This window comes from Chiloscyllium plagiosum, unplaced genomic scaffold (genome assembly GCF_037043375.1).
Source record: "Chiloscyllium plagiosum isolate Xiang-an unplaced genomic scaffold, Cpla_swu_hap1 HiC_scaffold_10, whole genome shotgun sequence".
Classification (NCBI taxonomy): domain Eukaryota; kingdom Metazoa; phylum Chordata; class Chondrichthyes; order Orectolobiformes; family Hemiscylliidae; genus Chiloscyllium; species Chiloscyllium plagiosum.
The window spans coordinates 19312505-19336056 of NW_028270148.1; the positions used below are offsets into that span (position 1 = coordinate 19312505).

Genomic DNA, 23552 nt, shown 5'->3' on the forward strand with positions numbered 1-23552 from the left:
ACAGTATCTGCTTCAATACTCCTTCCAAATGGTAGTGGTTATGGGTTTGTAAGGTGCAGCCAAAGAAGTCATGGTGAATTTCTGAAGTGCATCGAAACATTTGGCAAATGAAACTAATGCAGAAAAGTGTAGCTTGGAGGATAACCATCAGAAAATAAAGAATACAATTCTAAAGTGGGCATAAAAGCAGAAACCTGCGGCGACATGTGTAGGAATCATCAGATTGGGTCAGGAGGTTGCTGCGCATGCGCACCGCTAACCATTTGTCTGGCCGGGTCCGTGAGTGCACATGCGCTGCCTAAATCTTCCCGAATGTTCGTCAGCAGTGGGCTGGATCAGAGTCGAGGAGAAAGTGAGGTCTGCAGATGCTGGAGATCAGAGATGGAAATGTGTTGCTGGAAAAGCGCAGCAGGTCAGGCAGCATCTAGGGAACAGGAGAATCGACGTTTCGGGCATTAGCCCTTCTTCAGGAATGAGGAAAGTTGGTCCAGCAGGCTAAGATAAAAGATAGGGAGGAGGGACTTGGGGGAGGGGCGTCGGAAATGTGATAGGTGGAAAGAGGTCAAGGTGAGGGTGATAGGTCAGACTGGGGTGGGGGCGGAGAGGTCGGGAAGAAGATTGCAGGTTAGGAAGGCGGTGCTGAATTTGATGGATTTGACTGAGACAGGCTGGGGGGAGGGGAAATGAGGAAACTGGTGAAATCCGAGTTCATCCCTTGTGGTTGGAGGGTTCCTAGCCGGAAGATGAGGCGTTCTTCCTCCAACCGTCGTTTCGCTGTGGTCTGACGATGGAGGAGTCCAAAGACCTGCGTATCCTTGGTGGAGTGGGAGGGGGAATTGAAATGTTGAGCTACAGGGTGGTTGGGTTGGTTGGTCCGGGTGTCCCAGAGGTGTTCTCTGAAACGCTCCGCAAGTAGGCGGCCTGTCTCCCCAATATAGAGGAGGCCACATCGGGTGCAAAGGATGCAATAGATGATATGTGTGGAGGTACAGGTGAATCTGTGGCGGATATGGAAGTTTCCTTTGGGGCCTTGGAGGGAGGTGAGGGGGGAGGTGTGGGCGCAAGTCTTGCACCTCCTGCGGTTGCAGGGGAAGGTGCCGGGAGTGGAGGTTGGGTTGGTGGGGGGTGTGGATCTGACGAGGGAGTCACGGAGGGAGTGGTCTTTACGGAATGCTGATAGGGGAGGGGAGGGAAATATATCCTTGGTGGTGGGGTCCGTTTGGAGGTGGCGGAAATGACGGCAGATGATGCGCTGTACATGGAGGTTAGTGGGGTGGTAGGTGAGGACCAGTGGGGTTCTGTCCTGGTGGCGGTTGGAGGGGCGAGGTTCAAGGGCGGAGGATCGGGAAGTGGAAGAAATGCGGTGGAGGGCATCGTCGACCACGTCGGGGGGGAAATTGCGGTCCTTGAAGAAGGAGGCCATCTGGGATGTGCGTTTTTGGAACTGGTCCTCCTGGGAGCAGATGCGGCGGAGTCGAAGGAATTGGGAGAATGGGATGGCGATTTTACAGGGGGCAGGATGGGAGGAGGTGTAGTCCAGGTAGCTGTGGGAGTCGGTCGGTTTGTAGTAGATGTCCGTGTTGATTCGGTCGCCTGAGATAGAAATAGAAAGGTCGAGGAAGGGGAGGGAGGAATCTGAGACTGTCCAGGTGAATTTGAGGTCGGGGTGGAAGGTGTTGGTGAAGTGGATGAACTGTTCAACCTCCTCGTGGGAGCACGAGGCGGCGCCGATACAGTCATCGATGTAGCGGAGGAAAAGGTGGGGGGTGGGGCCAGTGTAGTTGCGGAAGATGGATTGTTCCACATATCCTACGAAGAGGCAGGCATAGCTGGGGCCCAGAGTCGAGATTAGAGTGGTGCTGCAAAAGCACAGCCTGTTAGGCAGCATCCGAGAAGCAAGAGAGTCGATGTTTCGGACAAAAGCATTTCCCATCTTCCATTCCCTACTTCCTTTCTCCCCGTCAGGCCGGAATTGAAGGTGTGTTTGAAACAAATAACGGTCACTTACCGAAAAAGGTCCGGAACGGAGGCTTGAGCGTTGCCAGGGCCAACGGTCGGGAATGACATCACCCGACGTGTTGACGTATAAGGACTTGCTGACGCGATGACGCGTTCGGTGACGCGGGGTTCAATGTCACGATGGCGGCGGCATGGATGAGAAACGCAGAATGTTGAGCAGCATCTGCCAGACGAACAAGAGCGTTGGTTGAACCCATTCTACAGCTTCGGGTATTTCGTTTCCCTTCCCGATCAGGTCGGGCATCCCGATGCGTCTCTCTCCGCAATGCAAACCTGTCCATGCGGAGAGACCATGAGATGTGGATTTCCTAACAGCAGCAACGTGCGATGTCTTGGCGTTGCCCCCCCCCCCCATAGACCCAGACAACTAATGTTACTGAGGGAGACTGCTCTCGCTCCTAAATGACGGATGGTTAGGGCAGTGTGGACTCTTTCTTTGTGCCTGGGTTAGTGGTGCTGGAAGAGCACAGCAGTTCAGGCAGCATCCGAGGAGCAGTAAAATCGACGTTGCGGGCAAAAGCCCTTCGTCAGGGATACTCTTTCTTTCTGCCCACTACCGAAATATTCGTTAATATTGCGAAAATTCCGTATTCAGTCCTTTGTAGGTGCAGTGAATTCCAATTTGTAACCAATCAGTGAGGTTAGCCGTGAAAACGTTAAATGAGCACTCGCGTGCATTAATACTTTTTTTTTAATTTCAAAAATATACTTTATTTGTAAAATAATTTGATGGTCTGTACAGTTGGTCATGCCATACATATGTAAACATGTACATACAGAGATCAGAATTTATCATTTTTATACAGGTCTGTACATTTTTTAATCATATGCCCATATGATTAGCTGAGGCGTCAGCAGAGCCCAAATGACTGCGTGGGCCCCCTGTTCTTCTTGTAATGCACTCGCGTGCATTAATACAGCCACCTGAGTGAGCAGAATTCCGATATTTGATTTTATTTATATTGCTCAAACGGTCTTAATAAGGTTTGAATTGATGTTCAAACTGTGGATTACTAATCTATGATCATCATCAGTACCAATGGATTCTTGTATTTTGGTTTGCATTCCATTAATCTGAAGTGGTATTGATACATCTGTAGTTCAATTTTTTTGTCTGCTTTATGCTTTTTGTAAGCCTGGCGTATTTGTATGTTAATGATGTGGCTACGCTGTTGGCGTTTGTGCCATTTTAATATATTCTTGTCAGTTCCAGTGAGTAATGGCCAAACTTGTTAAATCTTTCCTTTTTCAGATAAACACTTCATCCCAGAAATTAGTAGTGTGAAACTTAACTGCTTCTAAAAATTATTTCCTCTTTCAAACAGAGGCAAAAACTATTCACCAGACTGGGTGGTCACACGAAGGCCTAATGGTCCAAAGCCACTGCAGTGCAACCTAAGTAGAAGGAAATAAGTTTTTTTAAAGAAAGGGTGGGATAACTGGCTTCCCTAATAAAAACATTGTTCTCATTAGCTTTTTGAATTCAAACAATACAGAGCAATTTAATCTCTTCGGAGAAATGTCAAATTCAATGTATTGACCATGTGTCTTTCACGAGTAATTTTCTCTCAAACCCAAAGACAGGTAATCAAACAACCTGACATAAACATGCTAGTTGTCATTCATGGCATTTTCACCACTGAATGTTGAACTTGAAAATTATTCAGCTGTAGCTTTGAATATTTGGATTATATTTGTCTTAGTATTACTGTAAATGATACAAACTTTGATATTAGAAAGGGAAATAGCCCAGCCAACATTGCCATCCACTGTCCTCTTTCAAAGAGCTTTTTCATATTCAGCATCTATGAATGATTTTTCATCTGTAGTTGACTGAAATTATTACTTCGCACACAAGTCACAGCCTGTAAATAAATGAATCACCTCAGATTAAACTTTGGGAGAACGTAAGAATGCAAGAAATATCGATTTTGTTAACCATGTTTTCTAAAAGCCATCATGAATGTTGTTTGAAATATCATGTTTATGGAAGCTAATAATGCAGAATGGTCAAGGCGTTGTCTGCATTGAAGTTTTATTTAAATCAATGAGTACAGTTAACTTTCATTCTTTTGTGAGTTAAAGGCAGACAGAATTAGACATTGATTTTGCTATTCAGCAACATCTTTTAAGTATGAGTATGCAGTGGTTTGCGTTCTATTCTTCTCTCAGTTAAGTCTTTTGAGACTGTCTAATCTAGTGTCAGGGTAGTACCCATTTGTGACAAGTGTGATTTGAAATCTTCACCCACAATGATGTGAAATATAATTTTGACTTTAATAATATGGTTACATTTGTATATGATGCATATGGTAGATATATATTTGATTTCATCTAAAATTTTAATAATTTCCATTTGTTTTAGGTAACAAGCAAAATGGCATTATTAAAGTACAAGACTATGTTTTTCACTGTAAGGACTGTTACCTGTAGAGCATGTGGTTGTTTGCAACAAGTACAGCATTTACTAAAAACTTATTCGCATGACACAAGATTTCTTGAGCGTCTCCCACCAAAAAATCAGTCTCCACTCAAGCTGGCAGAATATTCGACCTATTGTGGCAGGACAGATCGATATTTGTCTGCAGTTGCCTGTTCAGTACTCAGAAAAGAACAGCAGAGGCCAATATCCAGGGTTGACTTTCTGGACATGGAAGACATTGAAGAACTAACAATCAAGGCAGAGAGGAGTAGATATTTGAGAAGATTTGTTCTGAATTCTGACCTGGCAAATCTAATTGTGGAACGTCTTGATAGAGACCTATCTGAAGATAATGCCATAATTTTTGAATGCAATCCAGGTTGGTCTACTTTCTTTTTGAATCTGTTAGCATTTTAAGAATCTTTCCCTTTCCTTGATGAGTTTGGTTTTATTGCATTCTTAGGGCCTGGCGTTTTGACACGTGCGCTGCTGAATGGTGGAGCACAGAGAGTGGTGTCTTTGGAGGGTGACAAGCAGTTTCTCCCTGCATTGCAGGTATATTTGTAATTAATCTTGTTTACTTGATCAGAGTTAATTGATTTTGAGACTGAGCATTTCACAATTTTGTGTGTGCGATACATGGGGGAAATGCATGGAACTTGCCTTTAGATGGACAAATGAATTGGAATGCTGACTCCTCCTCGATTCCTGATTTTGGTTTTTATGTAGAAAAATGAATTAAGATCATGCTTTTCCCTGGGTGCAAGGGCAAAGTGATCCTAATTTTCTAGAACATTTCAGTGCTGTTCCCTTAGTCAGAAAATTATTACCTCTATCTTCAGCTTATTCATTCTGCTGTACAGCCATGTTACAAAGAATTATTGTCTAAATTACCATGAAAGTCAATTCTCTTCATCCTGCATGTCCTGTTTTAAAATGAAGTATTCTTGTGTCAGTATTTACACTCCATGTCCAATTGTGGGTCTTTTCATACCAGAACCTACTCAGCCAACCCTATGTAGCTTTCAGTTAAGCCAGAACTTTGCCTGAAAATGGGAATGTTGTGGACATCATCTCCAAGTCACACTCAAGACTTGGGAATAAGCCATTAAGGTTTTGGCTAATCTGGTTGTGATCTCAACTCAAATTTCATATTTGGCACCCATAACCATTCACAATCAAAACTGTTAACACTATTTCGAATTAATTCGTGACCCAGCCTCCAGTGCTTTCTGGAGAAGAGAATTCCCCTTGTTTATAACCTTCAGATAATCTCAGATTCTGCTTTGAAAAGAGACCTCTATGAAATTCATTGCCACAGAAGACTGTGGAGGCCAGGTCATTGAGTATATTTAAGATTGAGATAGGTTCTTGAGTATCAAGCTGTCAAGGGTTACGGGGAGAAAGCAGGTGAATAGGGTTGAGAAACTCATGAGCCATGATTGAATGGTGGAGCAGACTTGATGGACTGAATGGTCTAATTTCTGCTCCAATGTCTTATTCTTTGACAGTGACCCTTATTTTAAGTGTCTCTTTCCCCCACAAAAAAAACAAAAGCAAGTGTTCTTTTGGCATACAATCTCTCAAGTCCCTTCAGCGTCTTTCAATAAGATCGCTTCCCATTCATATAAACGCCAGTGGATACTGGTCCAACCTGTTCACCCAGTCGTCTTAAGACAAGCCCTTCAGTCCAGCAATGAGACTGCGTTTTTAAACGGGGAGACCAAAGTTTGTGAGAAGATTTGTAGCTCGGGTGCTCATTGTTGTGGTTCTGTTCGACCAGCTATCCTTAGTAGCCACACACGCAGATGACAAGCAACATGAATTCGACTGGGACAACACTACTATTATAGGACAAGCCAAACAGAGAACAGCCAGGGAATTCCTAGAGGAATGGCACTCATCCACAGATTCAATCAATAAGCACATCGATCTGGACCCAATATACCGGCCACTGCAACGTACAGCTGGAACTGACAACCGGAAGCGACAGATTCAAACTACTACAAATGCTGGAGGAAAGATCACAGAAGCACTTCACAGGAGGCTCCCTGGCACTGAGGATGTCACCGAGACAGGGGACGAAATGTCTTCAACACAAATTCCCAGCTTGGCGAACAGAACCACAACAACGGGGAGACCAAAACTATCCTTCGTTTCAATTTTTTATTTATTAATTTGTGGGATGTGGGTATCGCTGGCTGGCCAGCATTTATTACATGTCCTTAGTTGCCCTTGAGAAGGTGGTGATGAGCTGCCTTGTTGAAATGCTGCAGTTTGGCAGTAATGCCATTAGTGAGGGAATTCCAGGATTTTGACCCAGTGACAATGGAGGACCAGCAATATATTTCCAAGTCAGGATGGTGAGTGGCTTGGAAGGGAATTGAAGGTAGTGGTGTTCCCATATATTTACTACCCTTGTTCTTCTAGATTTGAAGTGGTTGTGGGTTTGGAAGGTGTTGTCTGAGGATATTTGAATTTCTGCAGTGCATCTTGTATATAGTACACACTGCTGCACACTGAACGTCGGTGGTGGAGGGAATGGATCCATGTGGATCTCGTGCCAATCAAGCAGACTGCTTTGTCCTGGATGGTGTCAAGCTTCTTGAGTGTTGGGGCTGCACTCATCCAGGCAGGTGGGAAATACTCCATCACACTCCTGAATTGTGACTTGTAGATGGTGGACAGGCTTTCGTGAGTCAGGAGGGGAGTTACTTGCCACAGAATTCCTAGTCCCTGACCTCTTCTTGTGGCCACTGTTTATTTGAGTCCAGTTGAGTTTCTGGTCCGTGATAATCCCCAAGATGTTCATAGTGGTGGATTCAGTGATGGTAACATCATTGACTGTTGAGGATTGTGGTTAAATTGTCTCATTGTTGATAGTATTCCAGATGTGGTCTCACCAAGGCCCTACACAGCTGCACTAAAACTTCCTCACTTGTATGTTTCATTCCCCTTCAATAAACAACATTTCATTTGCTTTCCAATTCAACTTCAGGTGCAGGGTCCACATTCAGACTCTAGTCTCTCTCTAATACTTCTGGCAGCTTCTGCTTCTAAGTGGACAATAGGCTTGACTAACTTGCTTTTCAAACTTGCTTGTTAACTTTTTCCCAGCCACAATCTATAGGATGATCAATTATGGCATTATATTCTGATTGTCCAAGGTGAGATGAGGCTCATTTCTAACTCATTTAAAGAGCGCCTGATCAATATCTAATTGGCTGTTGAGGTTGATGAACATTGACGAATGCCACCTCCCACTCTCTTCTGACTGGTTCCTTCAGGTGTCACTTATCCCTGGATCTATCCTCCTTTTGTGGTCTGTTTTGTTATTTTTATGACTCCTTGTTAAGATGAGATAATACTTCATGATATCATCCTTGCCCAGTTTGTTTCGAATCAGGAGATGTCGATATTTTCTAATTGATCTATTCGGCGATGTTATTACCCACCTCTGGTGCAGGGGATACTTGAACTAGAGCCTCCTTGTTCATAGGTAGGGCTGTCAGACACCCACGATTGAGAATGTTGAGCCAAAGGTTAAGGAATAAAAGGTTTCATGAGGTTTGTGGAGATCGCTCAAAGTCAGCTATGATCTGAATGAATGGTGGAACAGACTGAAATGGCCAAAATGTGATTTCCTGCATGTCTCTCTCTACTCATCCTGCCCTTTGCTCTTCATATCGAGTCATAGAAATATACAACATGGAAATGCTTCAGTCCAAGTTGTCCATGTTGACCAGGTGTCCCATATAAACTGAGTTCCATTTGCAAGCATTTGGCCATATCTCTCCAAACCCATCACAATGCCTTCTAAATATTGTAATTGTACCCACCTCCACCACTTCTTCTAGCAGCTCATTCCATAAACGCAACACCCTCTGCGTGGAAACGGTTGCCCCGGGCCGCTTTTACAACTTTCTCATCTCATCTTGAACTCATGCCCTCTAGTTTCAGACTCCCCTCACCCCAGGGAAAAGATCTTGCCTATTTACACTACCCATGCCCCTAAGCCTCCAATGCCCCAGGGAAACTAGCCCCAGCCTATTCATCCTGTCCCTATGGCTCAAACCCTTCAACCCTGGCAATATCCTCTTAAATCTTTTTTGAACCCTTTCAAGTTTCACAACTTCCTTCCTGTAGTTGGGAAACCAGAATTGAATGCAGTATTCCAAAAGTGGCCTAACCAATGCCCTGTACAGCCCCAACTCCTATACTCAATGCATTGGTCAATAAAGGCAAATATACCAAACAACTTCCTGTCTACCTGCAATTCCACTTTCAAGAAATTATGAATGTGCACACCAAGGTCTCTTTGTTCAGCAACACTCCCCAGGATCTTACTATTCAGTGTCTAAGTCCTGCCCTGATTTGCCTTTCCAAAATGCAGCACCTCACATTTATCTAAATTAAACTCCATCTGCCACTCCTTGGCCCATCTAATCAAGATCTCATTTAACTGTGAGGTAACCTTTGTTGTCCACTACATCTCCAATTTGTGTTATCTGCAAAGTTACTAAGCAAAGCTCCTATGTTCACTTCCAAATTATTTATATAAATGACAACACGTGATTGTGTTGTTCTGGTTTATGTTTTATCTAGTTGGTATTTGAAGATGAAGACTTCCATTCCATTAACTCACTTTAAATAGTCACTGATGTTTTAATGTATCAGTGCTTTAAAACTGTTTTTGGAACCATTTTCTAAACTATTGAAATAAACATTTAGTCCCTAGAAAGACGTTTGCATGGGCAATTGGAGGTGGTGCATTGTGACTTCTTCAAACTTGATCCAATTGGTCGTGGCCCAGTGAGACCTCCTGCCATGTCATCTGAAAAACTCTTCAATGATCTGGGAATTGCACCAGTTGCCTGGACTGCAGGTGATAATTTCTTCAAGAATTTCTATCTCTTTTAAAAGCAGTTCTCATTTTGAGAATACGAATCTGTTGTAACTGATTATATTTTGACAAACATTTTGATCCTTAAAATGGTGACACATTAGATGGGTTGGCCATGCTAAGTTGTCCTGTGGCATCCAGGGTTGTGCAGGCTAGGTGGATTAGCTGTGGTAAATGCAGGGTGATGGGATGCTGTTCGGAGAGTAGGTGCAAACCTGATGGGCTGCATGGCCTCCATATGTACTGTAGGGTTCTATGAACTTGCCTGAGTCGTAAAGTTGAAAGTTCAAGGTCCATTTGAGTACAGAACTCTAGGTTGACAGTCCCTGTAGTACTTAAGCAATGTTGCACAGTAAAAGTTGCTGACTTTCCGATCAGACATTAAACTGGTTTGATTGCTCAAATGGACCTGTTAAATAAAGGTGGTCTTAGAAGGAAAACAGGGGAGCTATGCTAATGATGTGTTCAAACTTTATTCATCAGTGTGAATGTTGATGTCTGTTGTTTGGTCACTGTCAGTTTGAGGCTTTGAAAGCTTGCTTTGAGCAAATTCACTGCAGCATTCCAGTGTGACAACAATGACTCTACTTTGTAAGAGCCTCATTGGCTGTAAAACATTTTAGCATGTTATTAATTCATTAAAGGTGTAAGATAAATGCAAGTCTTATTTCCTTTTATTGATTTGACTTTGTGTATTGCACCTCAAAATTAACAATTTTTTGCATCAAGTTTATAAATTCGGAGATTTGGATTTAATTCATAGCTTTTTAAGAGTATTTTATTAATTTGCACGAGATTTATGTGCCTTCTTTGTGTCACCTTTTTAATTAGCCAGACACCTTGATGGTTTTTGTTGGTGGATTCTCCAAGACCTGATTGGTAGGGTTCTTTTATCTTTTCTTTTTGTTGCTGGAACCTGCTCCCTAAGTACATGGTTAATGCTAGTATTTTACTGATTCAAGACTTTACTTTTTATGTGCCCTTTTTTCCAATATTTTGGACTACTGCATTGGGTACCAGCTCCCTCGTCAGATCCACCCCCCCCCCCCACCAACTCAACCTCCACTCCTGGCACCTTCCACTGCAACCACAAGAAATGCAAAACTTGCGCCCACACCTCTCCCCCCTCACGTCCCTCCAAGGCCCCAAGGGATCCTTCCATATCCGTCAGAAATTCACCTTCACCTCCACACACATCACTTACTGCATCCGCTGCACCTGATGTGGCCTCCTATACATTGGGGAGACAGGCTGCCTACTTGCGGAACGTTTCAGAGAACACCTCTGGGATACCTGCACCAACCAACTCAACCGCTCTGTGGCTGAACACTTTAACTCCCCCTCCAACTCCACCAAGGACATGCAGGTCCTTGGCCTCCTCCATCGCCAGACCATGGTAACATGACGCCTGGAGGAAGAGCGCCTCATCTTACGCCTAGGAACCCTCCAACCACAAGGAATGAATGCAAATTTCTCCAGTTTTCTCATTTCCCCTCCCCCTCCACCTTTTCTCAGTCCCAGTCCTCAGACTCAGCACAGCCTTCTTGACCTGCAATCTTCTTCCCGACCTCTCTGCCCCCACCCCCTCTCCGGCCTATCACCCTCACCTTAACCTCCTTCCACCTATCGTATTCCCAGTGCCCGTCCCCCAAGTCCCTCCGCCCTACCTTTTATCTTAGCCTGCTTGGCATACCCTCCTCATTCCTGAAGAAGGGCTTATGCCTGAAATGTCGATTCTCCTGTTCCTTTGATGCTGCCTGACCTGCTGCGCTTTTCCAGCAACACATTTTTAAGCTCCGATCTCCAGCATCTGCAGTCCTCACTTTCTCCTAACAGCATAATTAAGTCTACTTTGTAGGGATTATTTAATTCTGTAGGGATTATTTAATTCTGTTCTTAGTGTTTCATTGTGTAATTTTGTGAATAAATTTCCCAGTTTTTAAAAACCTAGTAGTCAACCTAGCTAAGTTACTCCGGGTAATTTTCACTATGCACTTCCTGAAACAAATTGCAAAGTTATGGTCTGGGTTGCCTGCTCAAGAATGTCTGGCTTAGTCCATAACACTACTTTTTAAGGGCCTGAAATTCATGCCTGTCAAAGTTCATATCATTGGCAGAAGCCCAATTGATCTCTAAATGAATAATGAAAAGAAAAATGAATTATGGTAATTCTGAAAACCTGGAGCGGAACACAATAGCCAATGGACTGGAAGACTGGCTGGGGAGTGGAACAACCAGCATACTGGAAAGCTGGAGTTGGACCTGACAGCTGGTACACTGATTCATAAACGTTGATCTGTTATCTGTGAAGAACTAGGGTTGACTTTTACACATGATATATGGCCAGGTTATTTGGCCAAAGATAGGGGGTCAAATTTTACATGAGATAGACTATTACTTGAGTATTCACGGTAAGTATCACATGTTAATTTTAATAGTGCATATATTTAAAAATGTTATTTCTCTTTCCTAGATATACCAATAAGAGTAGTTGGAATTTTGCCACAAAAGAATGAACGAAACATGCTTTGGAAACTCATTTATGCTCTGTTTGAGCGGATTTCAGTATTTCAGCTTGGAAGAATAGAAATGAACATATTCATGAGTGAGAAAGAATACACAGTATGTTAAGTCCTCTTTGTCAATAATCTTGAAAACTTTTGTAACTTTTGCTTTTGAATTCAGTTGTTGAAATTGAGAATTTATTATCTTCTGTGTAGAAACTGACAGCAGAGGCTGGAAACCTGAAGCACTATCAGGCATTAACTGCCCTATACCAGTTGGCTTGTGAAATACAGCTGTTGCACAAGGTGCGAATTTGTTTCCCTAATTAATTATATGATTGTAAGTTGTAGATTACGGTGTTATATGTATGTCTTCATTTTGATCATTTTTAAATATAGTAATGTTTCTGCTATCAGCAATGATTATGCGTCATACAAATCACATCATTGTGTCAAGATATTATGAATACAACCTCAACTGCACACTGACATTAGATTAGATTACTTACAGTATGGAAACAGGCCCTTCGGCCCAACAAGTCCACACCGACCCGCCGAAGCGTAACCCACCCATACCCCTACATTTACCCCTTACCTAACACTACGGGCAATTTAGCATGGCCAATTCACCTGACCTGCACATCTTTGGACTGTGGGAGGAAACCGGAGCACCCGAGGAAACCCACGCAGACACGGGGAGAATGTGCAAACTCCACACAGTCAGTTGCCTGAGGCGGGAATTGAACCCAGGTCTCTGGCGCTGCGAGGCAGCAGTGCTAACCACTGTACCATCGTGCCGCACACTTATATTATAATATCATCATCTGCACCGAATGAACCATAGTCTTTCATAAGGCTATGGTGAGATTTGACAATTTTTAATATAATTCAGGGGATGTGGGCTTTGCTGACTTGGTCAGTATTTATTGCCCATCTCCAATTGCCGTGTAGGCGTTATGCTGAGCTGCCTTATGAAAGACTATGGTTCATTCGGTGCAGATGATGATATTATAATATAAGTAGGAGGCATAGCAATTCAGCTGCTCAAGCTTGATACGATCATGGCTTATTACATCTTAGCTTTGACTTCTTTTTTATGCCCGCTCTCATTACCGTTTAACCCATTTCCAATTAAAAAATGTCTATCTCCTCCTTAAATTTATTCAATGTCCTGGTATCCACTTCACTGTGGTGTCGTGAATTCCACAGATTCACAGTCCTTTGAGAGAAGTAATTTCTTCTGATCTGTTGTAAATCTGCTACCCTTTAACCTAAACCAATATTTCTTCTTCTCGATAAAGAAACATCCTATCTCCATCTGCTTTGACAATCCCTTTTAACATCTTAATACCTCAATTTGATCTCCTCTCAGTCTTCTAAACTGCTCAATCTGTCTTCAGGCAAATATCTCCTCTCTCAAATCAATCTAGTGTCCCTATTCTGAACTGTTTTCAAAACATCTCCATCCCCTTCAGATAAGGGGACCAAAATTGTATGCAGTACTCCAGATATGGTCTCACTAATGCCTTGTATATTTGCAGCAATACTTCCTGACTACTTTATTCATTTAGCAATAAATGTAAAGATCTGTTTGCTTTCCTTTACAACCTGTATACTAGCTTTCTGCAATTCATGCACGTGATCACCCAGATCCCTCTGCACCAAAGTACTCTGAAGTTTCTATCTATTTAGATAATAAATTTATTTTCAATTCCTCCAACCTACATAAATAACCTCACATATCCACATTAAACTTCATTTGCCAAACTTTGGTCCATTCATCTGACCTATTCATATACATTTGTAAATTTCTTATTTCTTTGCTTTCCCACTTGTTTTACTGTATCTTTAAATTTGACGAGACTCACTCGTACTATATTCATCCCTGCATGCAAGCCATTCATACAGGTGGATGATAATTGGATAAGTCAAATCTCAGGCTGAAACTTAGCATAACACATCATTTTGTGTCTTTTTATTGTTGTTTTAATGAAGTGGTCTCTCTCTGAAACGTAAGCACTCAGTCTGGAGATTTTGTTTTACCAAAAAATATTAAGGAAATAAAATTTTAGATAAAATAAAATAGCTATTTTCATATAACACAATACATTCAGTTCTGCTATAACATGTGTTTCTTCAGCACAAATTGGCTTTAACGCGATTGAAGAATTTAGACTGTTATTTGTAGAATTTGAACTTTCCTTACCTGCATTGGGCTGTACCATGATTCCGGTCCCATTAGTTTAATAACGTGAGATCACACGAGAACAGAACTATCACATTATCATCTGAACAGACTGTATAAAGATTTTGAATACAATAAAAATATAGTCCCATTTTTGTAAAAAAAAAATTACAAATCGCAAAAGCATTTTTTTTGCAGTATTTACACTTGAGAGAATCTCCTTTTATATCATCTCTATCGGCTTAATTGGACTGCAACCTAAACTCCTAGTCTCTTGAATCTGATGACCTTTTCCTGACACCTTCAAGTACCCCAGTTTGAAGTTTATCAGCTTCAAATAACCCCTTTTAGGGTTTTAACTAAACACTTTTTTGGTCAGGAACTATTATTGTTTCCAATTGAGAATTTTGCATTGGAAATAAGAGTAATTGCAAAACAATGAGGGCAGAACTAGTTGGAGGGAACTAGGAAATGAGTTTAGTTACAGACATTTGAGGAACAATGACACACATTTAAGAAAATACTTATGACTTACATTGGGAGATATATCTTTGTTGTGAAAGAAGGATTCTAGGAAAGGGATAAGTTAACCAGGGATGTAACGGATCGCATCAAACTGAAAGGAAAAAAAATCATACAATGTGTCAAAGATTAGTGGTAAGACAGAGGATTGGGCAAGCTTTAAAAGGCAATAAAAGGTGTTTTAAAAATATCAAAAGAGAAAATAAACTGAGGGTAAACGTTCCAAGTTTTTTTTAATCTATTTGTTCACATGTAGGCATCATTGGCTAAGTCAGCCATTTATTGCTCATCCCTAACTGCCCAAAGGGCAGTTAAAGGTCAGACCACATTACGGGGCTAAGGTCACATGTAGGCCAGAACCAGGTAAGGACAGCAGATTTCCTTTCCCTAAAAAGGACATTAGTGAATCAGTGTGTGTCTTGGATCAGAGGACATAATCCCAGATTAAGCTGTTGCCCAGTTCGGACAGAAATAAGGAGGAATTGTTCTCTTGATCTCATGAATCTGTAGAATTCTTTACCACAGATGGCTATCGAGGCTGTGTCATTTAAATATCTTCAGAGCTGGGCTAGACAAATTTTTGATCAGCGAGGGAATTGAGGGTTATGGGACAAGGCGAGAAATCAAAGTTGACAATTATCAGATAAATTTTCATCTAGATGGGCCTGCTTCTGCTCCTGTGCCTAGTGGTTTAAACTGTTCTGTTTCTCAAACATGAATGCTTTACACTTCTGCCTTCAGCTAAGGTCCCTGCAGAACTGACACAATTTAAACTAATGCTGAAACCATTTTTTTTCCCCAAGTTCAGTGTTTTCCACCTAAGCTTTACACAGAAAACCCAGAATTTTTATCCCAACATCCACAGTGCTCTTAGAGAAAGTTTCAAGATTTAGAATGACCAACACTAAAAACAGAGCAACATATATCCGTGATAGATGGTGAGTACGTTAGAGAGGAACTTGGAGGTGGTAGTGTTTGCATGAATCAGCTACCCTTTTCCTTTCAAAACGTAATGGTAGTGGATTTGTAAGATGATGGGACTGAATTGCCATTGTTGGTTCTTATGCCGATGTCACTGCCAGGGTGGTACATCCAATTTTATTCCTTTTGAGGTTTGCTAGCAATTTGAAGCAACTGAGTGGCTTGGTGGGACTTCTTGGAGGACATTTAAAAGTCAAATTCATTGCTGTTGTTCTGGGGTGTTATAGGTCAGTTAGACTAAGTAGGGACAGCAGATTCCTTCGTAAAGATAATAGTGAGCCAGGTGGGTATTAGCAGTAATTAACAGTATTTTCGTGACCATCATTGGATATTTAAATCCAACTTTTTTGAATTTCTGTTCCACCAACTTGGAGTGCACTACTTGAATCTCTGGATTCATAGTCCAGCATCAAGTCCACTTTGTCACCACCATTTTCATTCATCACGAAGACATTTGTGGACTAAAATTATGCTTGTGTAACATTTTATCCTATGTGATGTGAAGTTTCAATATTAGTGACTGGTATGGGGATTCAAGGTTCTCATCTGAAAGTAAGCTGGTGTGAATTTCACTGGATTTGTATAAAATGGATTATTCCACTTCTGTAGCCATTTAAAATATGAATCAAAAGTATTGAGTTGTGTTGCTATTGAAATGATAGATTAGTTCAGTAAATCCATTCAACTTTATCAGGCTGAAATATTACTCAGTGTGCAGTCTTTGTTCACCAGAGGAACTTATTTTTAACTTATCCATTTGACTATTCTGCCTGTCTGCCTATCCTGTTTTTGAAAGTAGTTGAAAGAGCAGCTTCATCACACCTCTATTGTATTCAATATCTCATCCAATGAAAGAGCAGTAACAGGAGCAGGGGTGTCTTGCTGCAACTGTACACAGCATTGGTAAAACCAGATCTGGAGTACTGTGTAATTTTGGTCTCCGTTATCTGAGGAAGGACAGTCTGACTGTTGAGGGAGTGCAAAAAAGGTTGACTAGAGTGATGTATGGCATTGTGGGAATGATGTGTGGGAGAGACGGGATCAATTAGGACTATATTCACCAGAGTTTAGAAGAATGAAGGGGAATCTCATACAAACCTGTAAAATTCCAACCTTTCCAAAGCATGTCCATCAGGACAAGATACAACTTGGAGTGAATAAGAATACTCTCCATTTGTCTGGAACAGCTCCAACAGCTATAGAAGCTTACACTATCCAGGATAAAGTAGACTGCTTAATTAATGCATTTTTTGCCACATTCAACATTGTGCTTCAGTGGTGAAAGGGATCAATGACAGCATTGCAGCAACTTAGAAATCCATGACTTCAGTTTTTTAAAGGGATAAGTACAAAGGATGCGGGGGGGGGGGGGGAACCACCTCTTGCAAGTAACCTCTAAGCTACTCGCCTTCCTAACTTGGAACTACATGACTGTTCCTATATCCTGAAACTCCATTTCTCATACCACCATGGATGTACCTATAAGTTCAAATTTTTAATCAAAGAATCATTTTAAGTGTTATGGAGGCAGGGAGAAAAGTGGACTCAAAGCCACGATCAAATTGTCCATGATTTTATCAAATTGACAAAACAGCCAACTCTTTCTAATTAGTTGGTTGTACCCTAGCCATGATATAATGGTCTTAGTTAAAGGGTTATTTTTTGCCACACTTCGAGACTTGAGGTTGAATGTTTAATGTTTATAGTAGCAATACTATAACTGGAATATTTAATTGTAAGTGTTTAATATTTCTAAACAAATTATCTTTTTTAGGAACCATGGTCATCCTTTGCTACAAATTCTAAAAATGGAGGATATGGGATACAACGAAGTTCAGTAAGTACTTGGTAGTCTTGAATGTGATGAAGTACAAATTCTTTTGAAGAATTTATTTTTTACAGTTCAATGTGGCTATGTAGAAGTTCTGTACTGCAGATTGTATGTAACAATAAATGCTCCTTCACTTAGGGAAAATATTCTGGGGCACTATCCATTCTGTTAAAGAAACAAATTGATAACATAGCAGAAATCATGTTTAGCTTGTTACTTACTAGAGGCTGAAAATGTAATTCTGAATACTTCCATTTAACAAATGCAAGTTTTTAACTGTCATCTGTGCACCAAGAAAAAAGATCTGCTTTAGTAATTTGTTTACTATTTGTCTGGGTAAACTTGTTATCTGAGGTTTAGGCTTTTGATCTGTCTGGTGTTAGCAATATTTGGATTATCCAGGTATTTCCCATCTTTTGCAAGATTCATCCTATTTTCTGATGTTAGTGTTTGCCACTTTTAAAAGTATAAAATGTGTGATAAGCAATGTTAGTTAATACAGAGGAACCTCGATTATCCAAATATTAGTTATCCAAATATCAGATTATCCGAAGGAGATCTCAAAGTCCCAATAGAAACATTACATCAAAGAAGTGTTTCCAACACTTATCTTGTCTTTTGTTTACAGTGATTAAAAAGGAACTCTGCTTACTGAAATGCTGCCGAGAGCAGTCCTGGACATCGATGGGAGCCCAGGCACTGTTTCTGACTGACTGCCCGCCCTTTCTTTCCTCCCACACTTTGCCTGGAGTTCTACACAGGCTGTACCCTACCCTACCCTACCTCCACCACACCCCCCGCCCCCACCGCCAGATAATGTCTCCAACATTGTCCGGTTCAGGGCAAAGGTGGAAGCTGTCAAAAAGTTGCAGTTGTGTGTGTGCATGCACCTGCTAGCTATTTGGAGACTTACACCGCCCATAAAGGCGGCAGCAAAGGTCTTGTTGTTGGTGTCCAGTCTAGCTGCATGGGAGAGGGGGCGGTGTTGTATGGGATTGGAGGTGGGGGAGGGGGGCAGTGTTGAACAGGGTTGGGGCCCGGGTTTGGTTGTGGGGGTGGTGGTCATGTTGGATGGGGTTGGGGGGAGAGAGGTATTGCACAGGGTTGTGGGGCAGGCGGGGCTCGTGCGTAGTGTGCTGCTGCCTAGTCTCCTGAATGACTTAAAGAAAACCCCAGAGGAGAGGCATTGAATCAATTAACCGAATAATCAATTATCCAAACAAAATAGTGCCCGCCCATCTCGTTCGGATAATCGAGGTTCCTCTGTATTCACATTATGTGAAATGGTTTTCACCTTTAAATGTTAAATTAATTAACCAGTTACAGTAGATACTTCAGCGAAGTGTACAATTCTACCTGTATTGTTAATCACATTGTATTGCCTCATTGAAAAAAGTAGTGGTGTGTTAGAAGTTAATTCTTTTGTCTTTTTTTTTAATTTCTGTAGCTAACAAATGATCATTTGTGTCTTGTGCGACTAACTCCACGCAAAGACTTATTCACTCAAACCTTGACAGCTGCCAATTCATCCACGCTGGTTCTGATGCTGAAGCAGTGCCTTACAAAACGTAAAGCTAAACTAATTGACCGACTAGAGTAAGTATAAAAGACTTCAAGTAAAGCACTGTCTTGAGGAAAATCCAGTTTCCCTTTCCTATCTTTTATTGTATGCAGTGCCAGTGGAGACTGTCAAATGAGATTGAATCACTTTTTAAGTATGATTGGGATGTCATTGAGGGAGAGAAGTATTATTACTTGAAGCTGAAATTTGGCAAAAATGATCACCTTAGCAGTTAGTTGGTATTCAGGGCAGCAGGTCAATAACACCACAAGACTTTCGTTCTGAAGTAGGCCATTTGGCCCATCGAGTCTGATTAGCCATTCAAGGATATCATTAATTCCCAACTCCACTTTCCTGCCCTTTCTCTCATATCCCTTTATCCCCTTGCTAATTAAAAATCTGTTCTTTCCAGCCTTGGGTATTCTTAACGACCCAGCTTCAACAGCCCTCTGTTGGGAGTGGGGGAAAGAATCTTCTTCCTAATCTCTATTCTAACTGGATAGCCTCTTTCTCTGAAATTATACCCTTTGGCCTTAGACTTCCCACAAGGCATATTGACCCCTCTGTATCTATCATGTCAAGATTCTTAATAATCTTAAGTTTCACTAAGGTCGCCCCTAATTCTTCTAAACTTCATTGGGTACAGACTCAAACTCTCTCCTCAAATGAAAATCCCTTCATACCTGGGATCAACCTTTTGAACCTTTTCCACCAGTGCCAATAAATCTCTTAGATAAGAGGTACAAAATTCTTTACACTATTCTGTGTGTTGTCTCTCCAGTACCTTGTACTGTTTTCAATAAAGGCCAATACTCCCAATTGCCTTCCCTATTACCTTCTGAACTTGCACGCTAACTTTTTGTAATTTATTCACAAGAAGCCCCAAATCCCTCTGTACTGCTTTTTCTCCATTTAAATAATAATCAATTCCTCTGTACTTCCTGTCAAAGTGCAAAATCTCTGTCCCACTTGTATATCACCTGCTAAGTTTTGTGCATCCTTACATAATCTGTCTAAATCTTTAAGTAGACTTCTTGTGACATCCACACCACGTGCCTTCCTACCATTTTGTGCCATCCACAAATTTGATTGTAGTGCATTCACTTACCTCATCCAAGTTATTAATATATATTGTACATTATCATAGCACTGCACTGATCACTGTGGCATACTACTAGATACAGGTTGCCATCCTGAAAATATGCCCCTTACTCCAACTCCTTACAGAAGCCAACCAATCCTCTATTCATGCTGATATACTACCTCCAACACCATGAGCTCTTTTATTGATGAGGTAGTGGTGACATGATGTTAATGTCACTGGACCATTATTCCAGAGCTCCAGACTCATATTCTGGAAATACAGTTTTGTATCCTACGATGGCAGAAAGTGACAGTTTAATTTATAAAATTCTGAAGATGAAGATTCCTCAAGATAATCATGCAAGCTTGTCATTAAAAACCTATCTCGTTCATGATTGTCCTTGTAGAAAAAAATCTGTCATCCTCACTTGGTCTGGCCTACACATTGATTCCAGATCCCATAGCAGTGTGATAGATTTTGAATTGCTTTCTGTTTTGAAATTCTGACAGAGATTAAACTAAATGTAATTTGTAAATGTAATCCACATTACTTAAACTGGATTATAGTCTGAGGCATTGTGCATTGTTTTGTATAACTGGGCAAGATGTAACAGTGGGACCTTGTTTTCTTTCTGTTGAAACAGAATACAGGTTAATAACCAGATGAGAGATTTATCAAGGGCGGGCTTAACTCTGCATCAAGCAGCCACTTGGTTTTCAGTACTTAGTTTATAGCTGGGAATCGATGTTGTCTATATTTGTCTAGTCAAATTGTCTCACCTCAAACAGTTTAATTATGTTAAGGATTTCGCCATCGACCTCTCTCCAAGATCAACAGTGATCTCGAGTTAACCTCCTTTATAATGAAAGAAATCACACAATGAAGCAAATAATTACGACCTTTTTGTAAGCATTGGAATCCTAATTGCAGTGCTTAAATGAGTATACAAGTAAGGTGTAGATGAAGTTTGTTTACACAAGTTTCAGAGACAGTCCAGTTATGTAAAGTAATTCATCAGTCATGATTCGGAGATGCCGGTGTTGGACTGGGGTGTACAAAGTTTTAAAAATCACACAACACCAGGTTATAGTCCAACAGGTTTAATTGGAAGCACACTAGCTTTCGGAGCGACGCTCCTTCATCAGGTGATTGCGGAGGGCTCGATCGTAACACAGAATTTATAGCAAAAATTTGCAGTGTGATGTAATTGAAATTATACATTTGAAAAATTGATTGTCTGTTAAGCCTTTCATCTGTTAGAATTCAGTGATAGTTTCACTCCTTTCATGTGTAACATGGAATTTGGCGATCCGATGGCATAATGTCACGACCTCCAAGCCAAAGGGCCTCTGTTCAAGTCTCATTTGCTTAAGATTGGTTTAAAAATATGTAGATTCCATAGATAGTTAACAGCGATAGTTCTTATTGTGTTAATAGATTCATTGCTCACTGTTAGCAATATCTCCAGAACCTTTACAATCGCTTCCTTTCCAAATGGAATTTAATCCTGAAGAATGAGTGATTATGCATTTTGGGAGGACTAACGAGGCAAGGGAGTACAGGTTGAATGGTAGGGAGGAATAGCAGAACCTTTAAGTGCATGTCCATAGACCCTTGAAAGCAATAGGACAGGTGGATAAGATGGTTAAGAGGGCATATGGGATATTTGTCTTTATTAGTCAAGGCATTAAATACAAAAACAAGAAGTTTCCTGTTGAATACTTTGTGTAATTCTGGTTGCAACACTACAGAAAAGATGTGATTGCACTGGAGAGGGTACAGAGGAGATTCACGAGTATATTGTCTAGGCTGGAACAATTCAGCAGTGAAGAGATCTGATTGAGTTGTGCAAAGTTCTGAGAGGAATAGGAAGGGTACATCAGGAAAATGTTCACTTAGTGAAGGAGCCATTAACTGGGGCACAGTTTTAAAGTAAGGAGCAGGCGGTTTTAAGGGGATTTGAGGAAATATCTTTTCACCTAGAGGGTGACATGTATCTGGAACCCACTGTCTAAAAGATTATTAGAGGCAGGAACTGCCAAGACCTTTAAGGAAAGTTTTGATGAACCCTTGAAATGCCATATCATACAAGGCCCAAGTGCCGGAAAATGCGATTAAAGTAGATAGGTGAATGATAACTGGTGCAAACACGATGGGAGAAGGGTATTTTTTTTTGTTGTCTTATGACTCAATTGAGCTATCTTCATGTCTTATGCCCTCTTTGGATATACACTGCTCAATATACTGAATGTATCAGCTTCTAATCATGCTAAATGTTAATTAGTTTTTGAAAAATATTATCATATCAAAATAAATAATCCTCTCAATGCGTTTAAATCATTGCTTAGGTCTTGGTGCCCTGGAAGTGGAGCGAAGTTACTGACACAGCTAGGTTTATCAGAGGATATATTAACTGGTGATGTGCATCCAGAAGAATACAAGGAACTCTTTGAAGCAATGGAACACTCCCAGGATTTCAGTCAAAGTTGGCTTTATGAGGAAGTATTGGAGAACATGAATTCTACAGTATCACACATCTGAATGCATAACTGGGATGGGGTGGGGTGAGGGGGGGGGGGGTGGTGCGGAGGAATTGTCCTGCTCCTTAATCCTTCATAGTGTGAATACTACCTAGATGCAATTGAATCCAAATCACAACATCCCTTCAGGTGCTTCAATGTGCATTCTTATAAGTGTGGTCCATTTCTGACATGTACCACGTCAGTGAAGACTTTAGTCTTGATCAGAGCCTACTGATCAATTTGGCCTGCTTATAAATTACAAGCAATATTAATCTTTGTAGGTCATTTGAATTCCTGCACAGAGCCTCACTTGATAATTATGAAACGAGGTTCAAACATGAAGACAGCATATTGTACAGAAATGCAGATTGCAGTACTCCGTGTTGAATCAAATCATCCAAATGCTCTATTTTATTCAATTTCGTTTTTATTGAAATGTAATATAATCCTCATTAAATGCTCTTTATTCAACAGTGAAGTTGTTTCAAATGAATTTTGTTTGATTTTGTTTCGTATGGTACTCTTGATGGAAGGTCAGCAACAAGATTATGACTGAGCTATATTCACTTTCATTTCCATTAGGGCCATTATGTAGGGCAGTTAATCGTCAACCACATTGCACCACTGTTATCCAGTAAACTGATTCAGCTCATTTGTTGAATAATGGCTAAATTCAAATAAATATGTTCTTGAAAATCTGAACATGCCCATAGCAACCTCACCTTAGTTTTCAGCATATTCTTGAATATACTTATTATTTGGTAAACTGTTGCTTTTGATCAAACGTGAGAGCTTTTCACAAATTATTTGAAATTGATTCTCTCCTAAGCTGTAGTCACCATGCTTTCAGCTGGGTAAACTGTAGGCCCCTGTTTATTTTTAATTTGAGGATATGGAAATAATTGTCATCATGGTCCAATGTAAAGCAATAAACTTTGTAATTTACATCACCTCTCTCAGTACTGCTTTAGTACATTGTAATTCCTCCCAGTCACATTTAGTGACCGAAACTGAAGTT

At 41.0% G+C, this 23552-nt stretch overlaps 1 protein-coding gene across 4 annotated transcripts; it reads left to right on the top strand.

Annotated features, from left to right (window-relative positions):
- The first annotated feature begins 1955 nt into the window (after positions 1 to 1955).
- tfb2m (transcription factor B2, mitochondrial) lies at positions 1956 to 23012 on the top strand. Of its 4 annotated transcripts, none has more exons than XM_087991170.1 (9): positions 1956 to 1978; positions 4385 to 4820; positions 4905 to 4996; positions 9173 to 9326; positions 11818 to 11966; positions 12065 to 12154; positions 17311 to 17373; positions 18815 to 18963; positions 22361 to 23012. In XM_087991170.1, the coding sequence occupies exons 2-9, from the start codon at positions 4397 to 4399 to the stop codon at positions 22551 to 22553; spliced, it is 1314 nt and encodes a 437-aa protein (XP_087847296.1). In that variant the 5' UTR covers positions 1956 to 1978; positions 4385 to 4396; the 3' UTR covers positions 22554 to 23012. The 4 variants fall into 4 exon arrangements, with proteins under 4 accessions (XP_087847296.1, XP_087847293.1, XP_087847294.1 ...); XM_087991167.1 differs by lacking the exon at positions 1956 to 1978 and adding an exon at positions 2094 to 2229; XM_087991168.1 differs by lacking the exon at positions 1956 to 1978 and adding an exon at positions 2128 to 2254.
- The last annotated feature ends 540 nt before the right edge of the window (positions 23013 to 23552 follow it).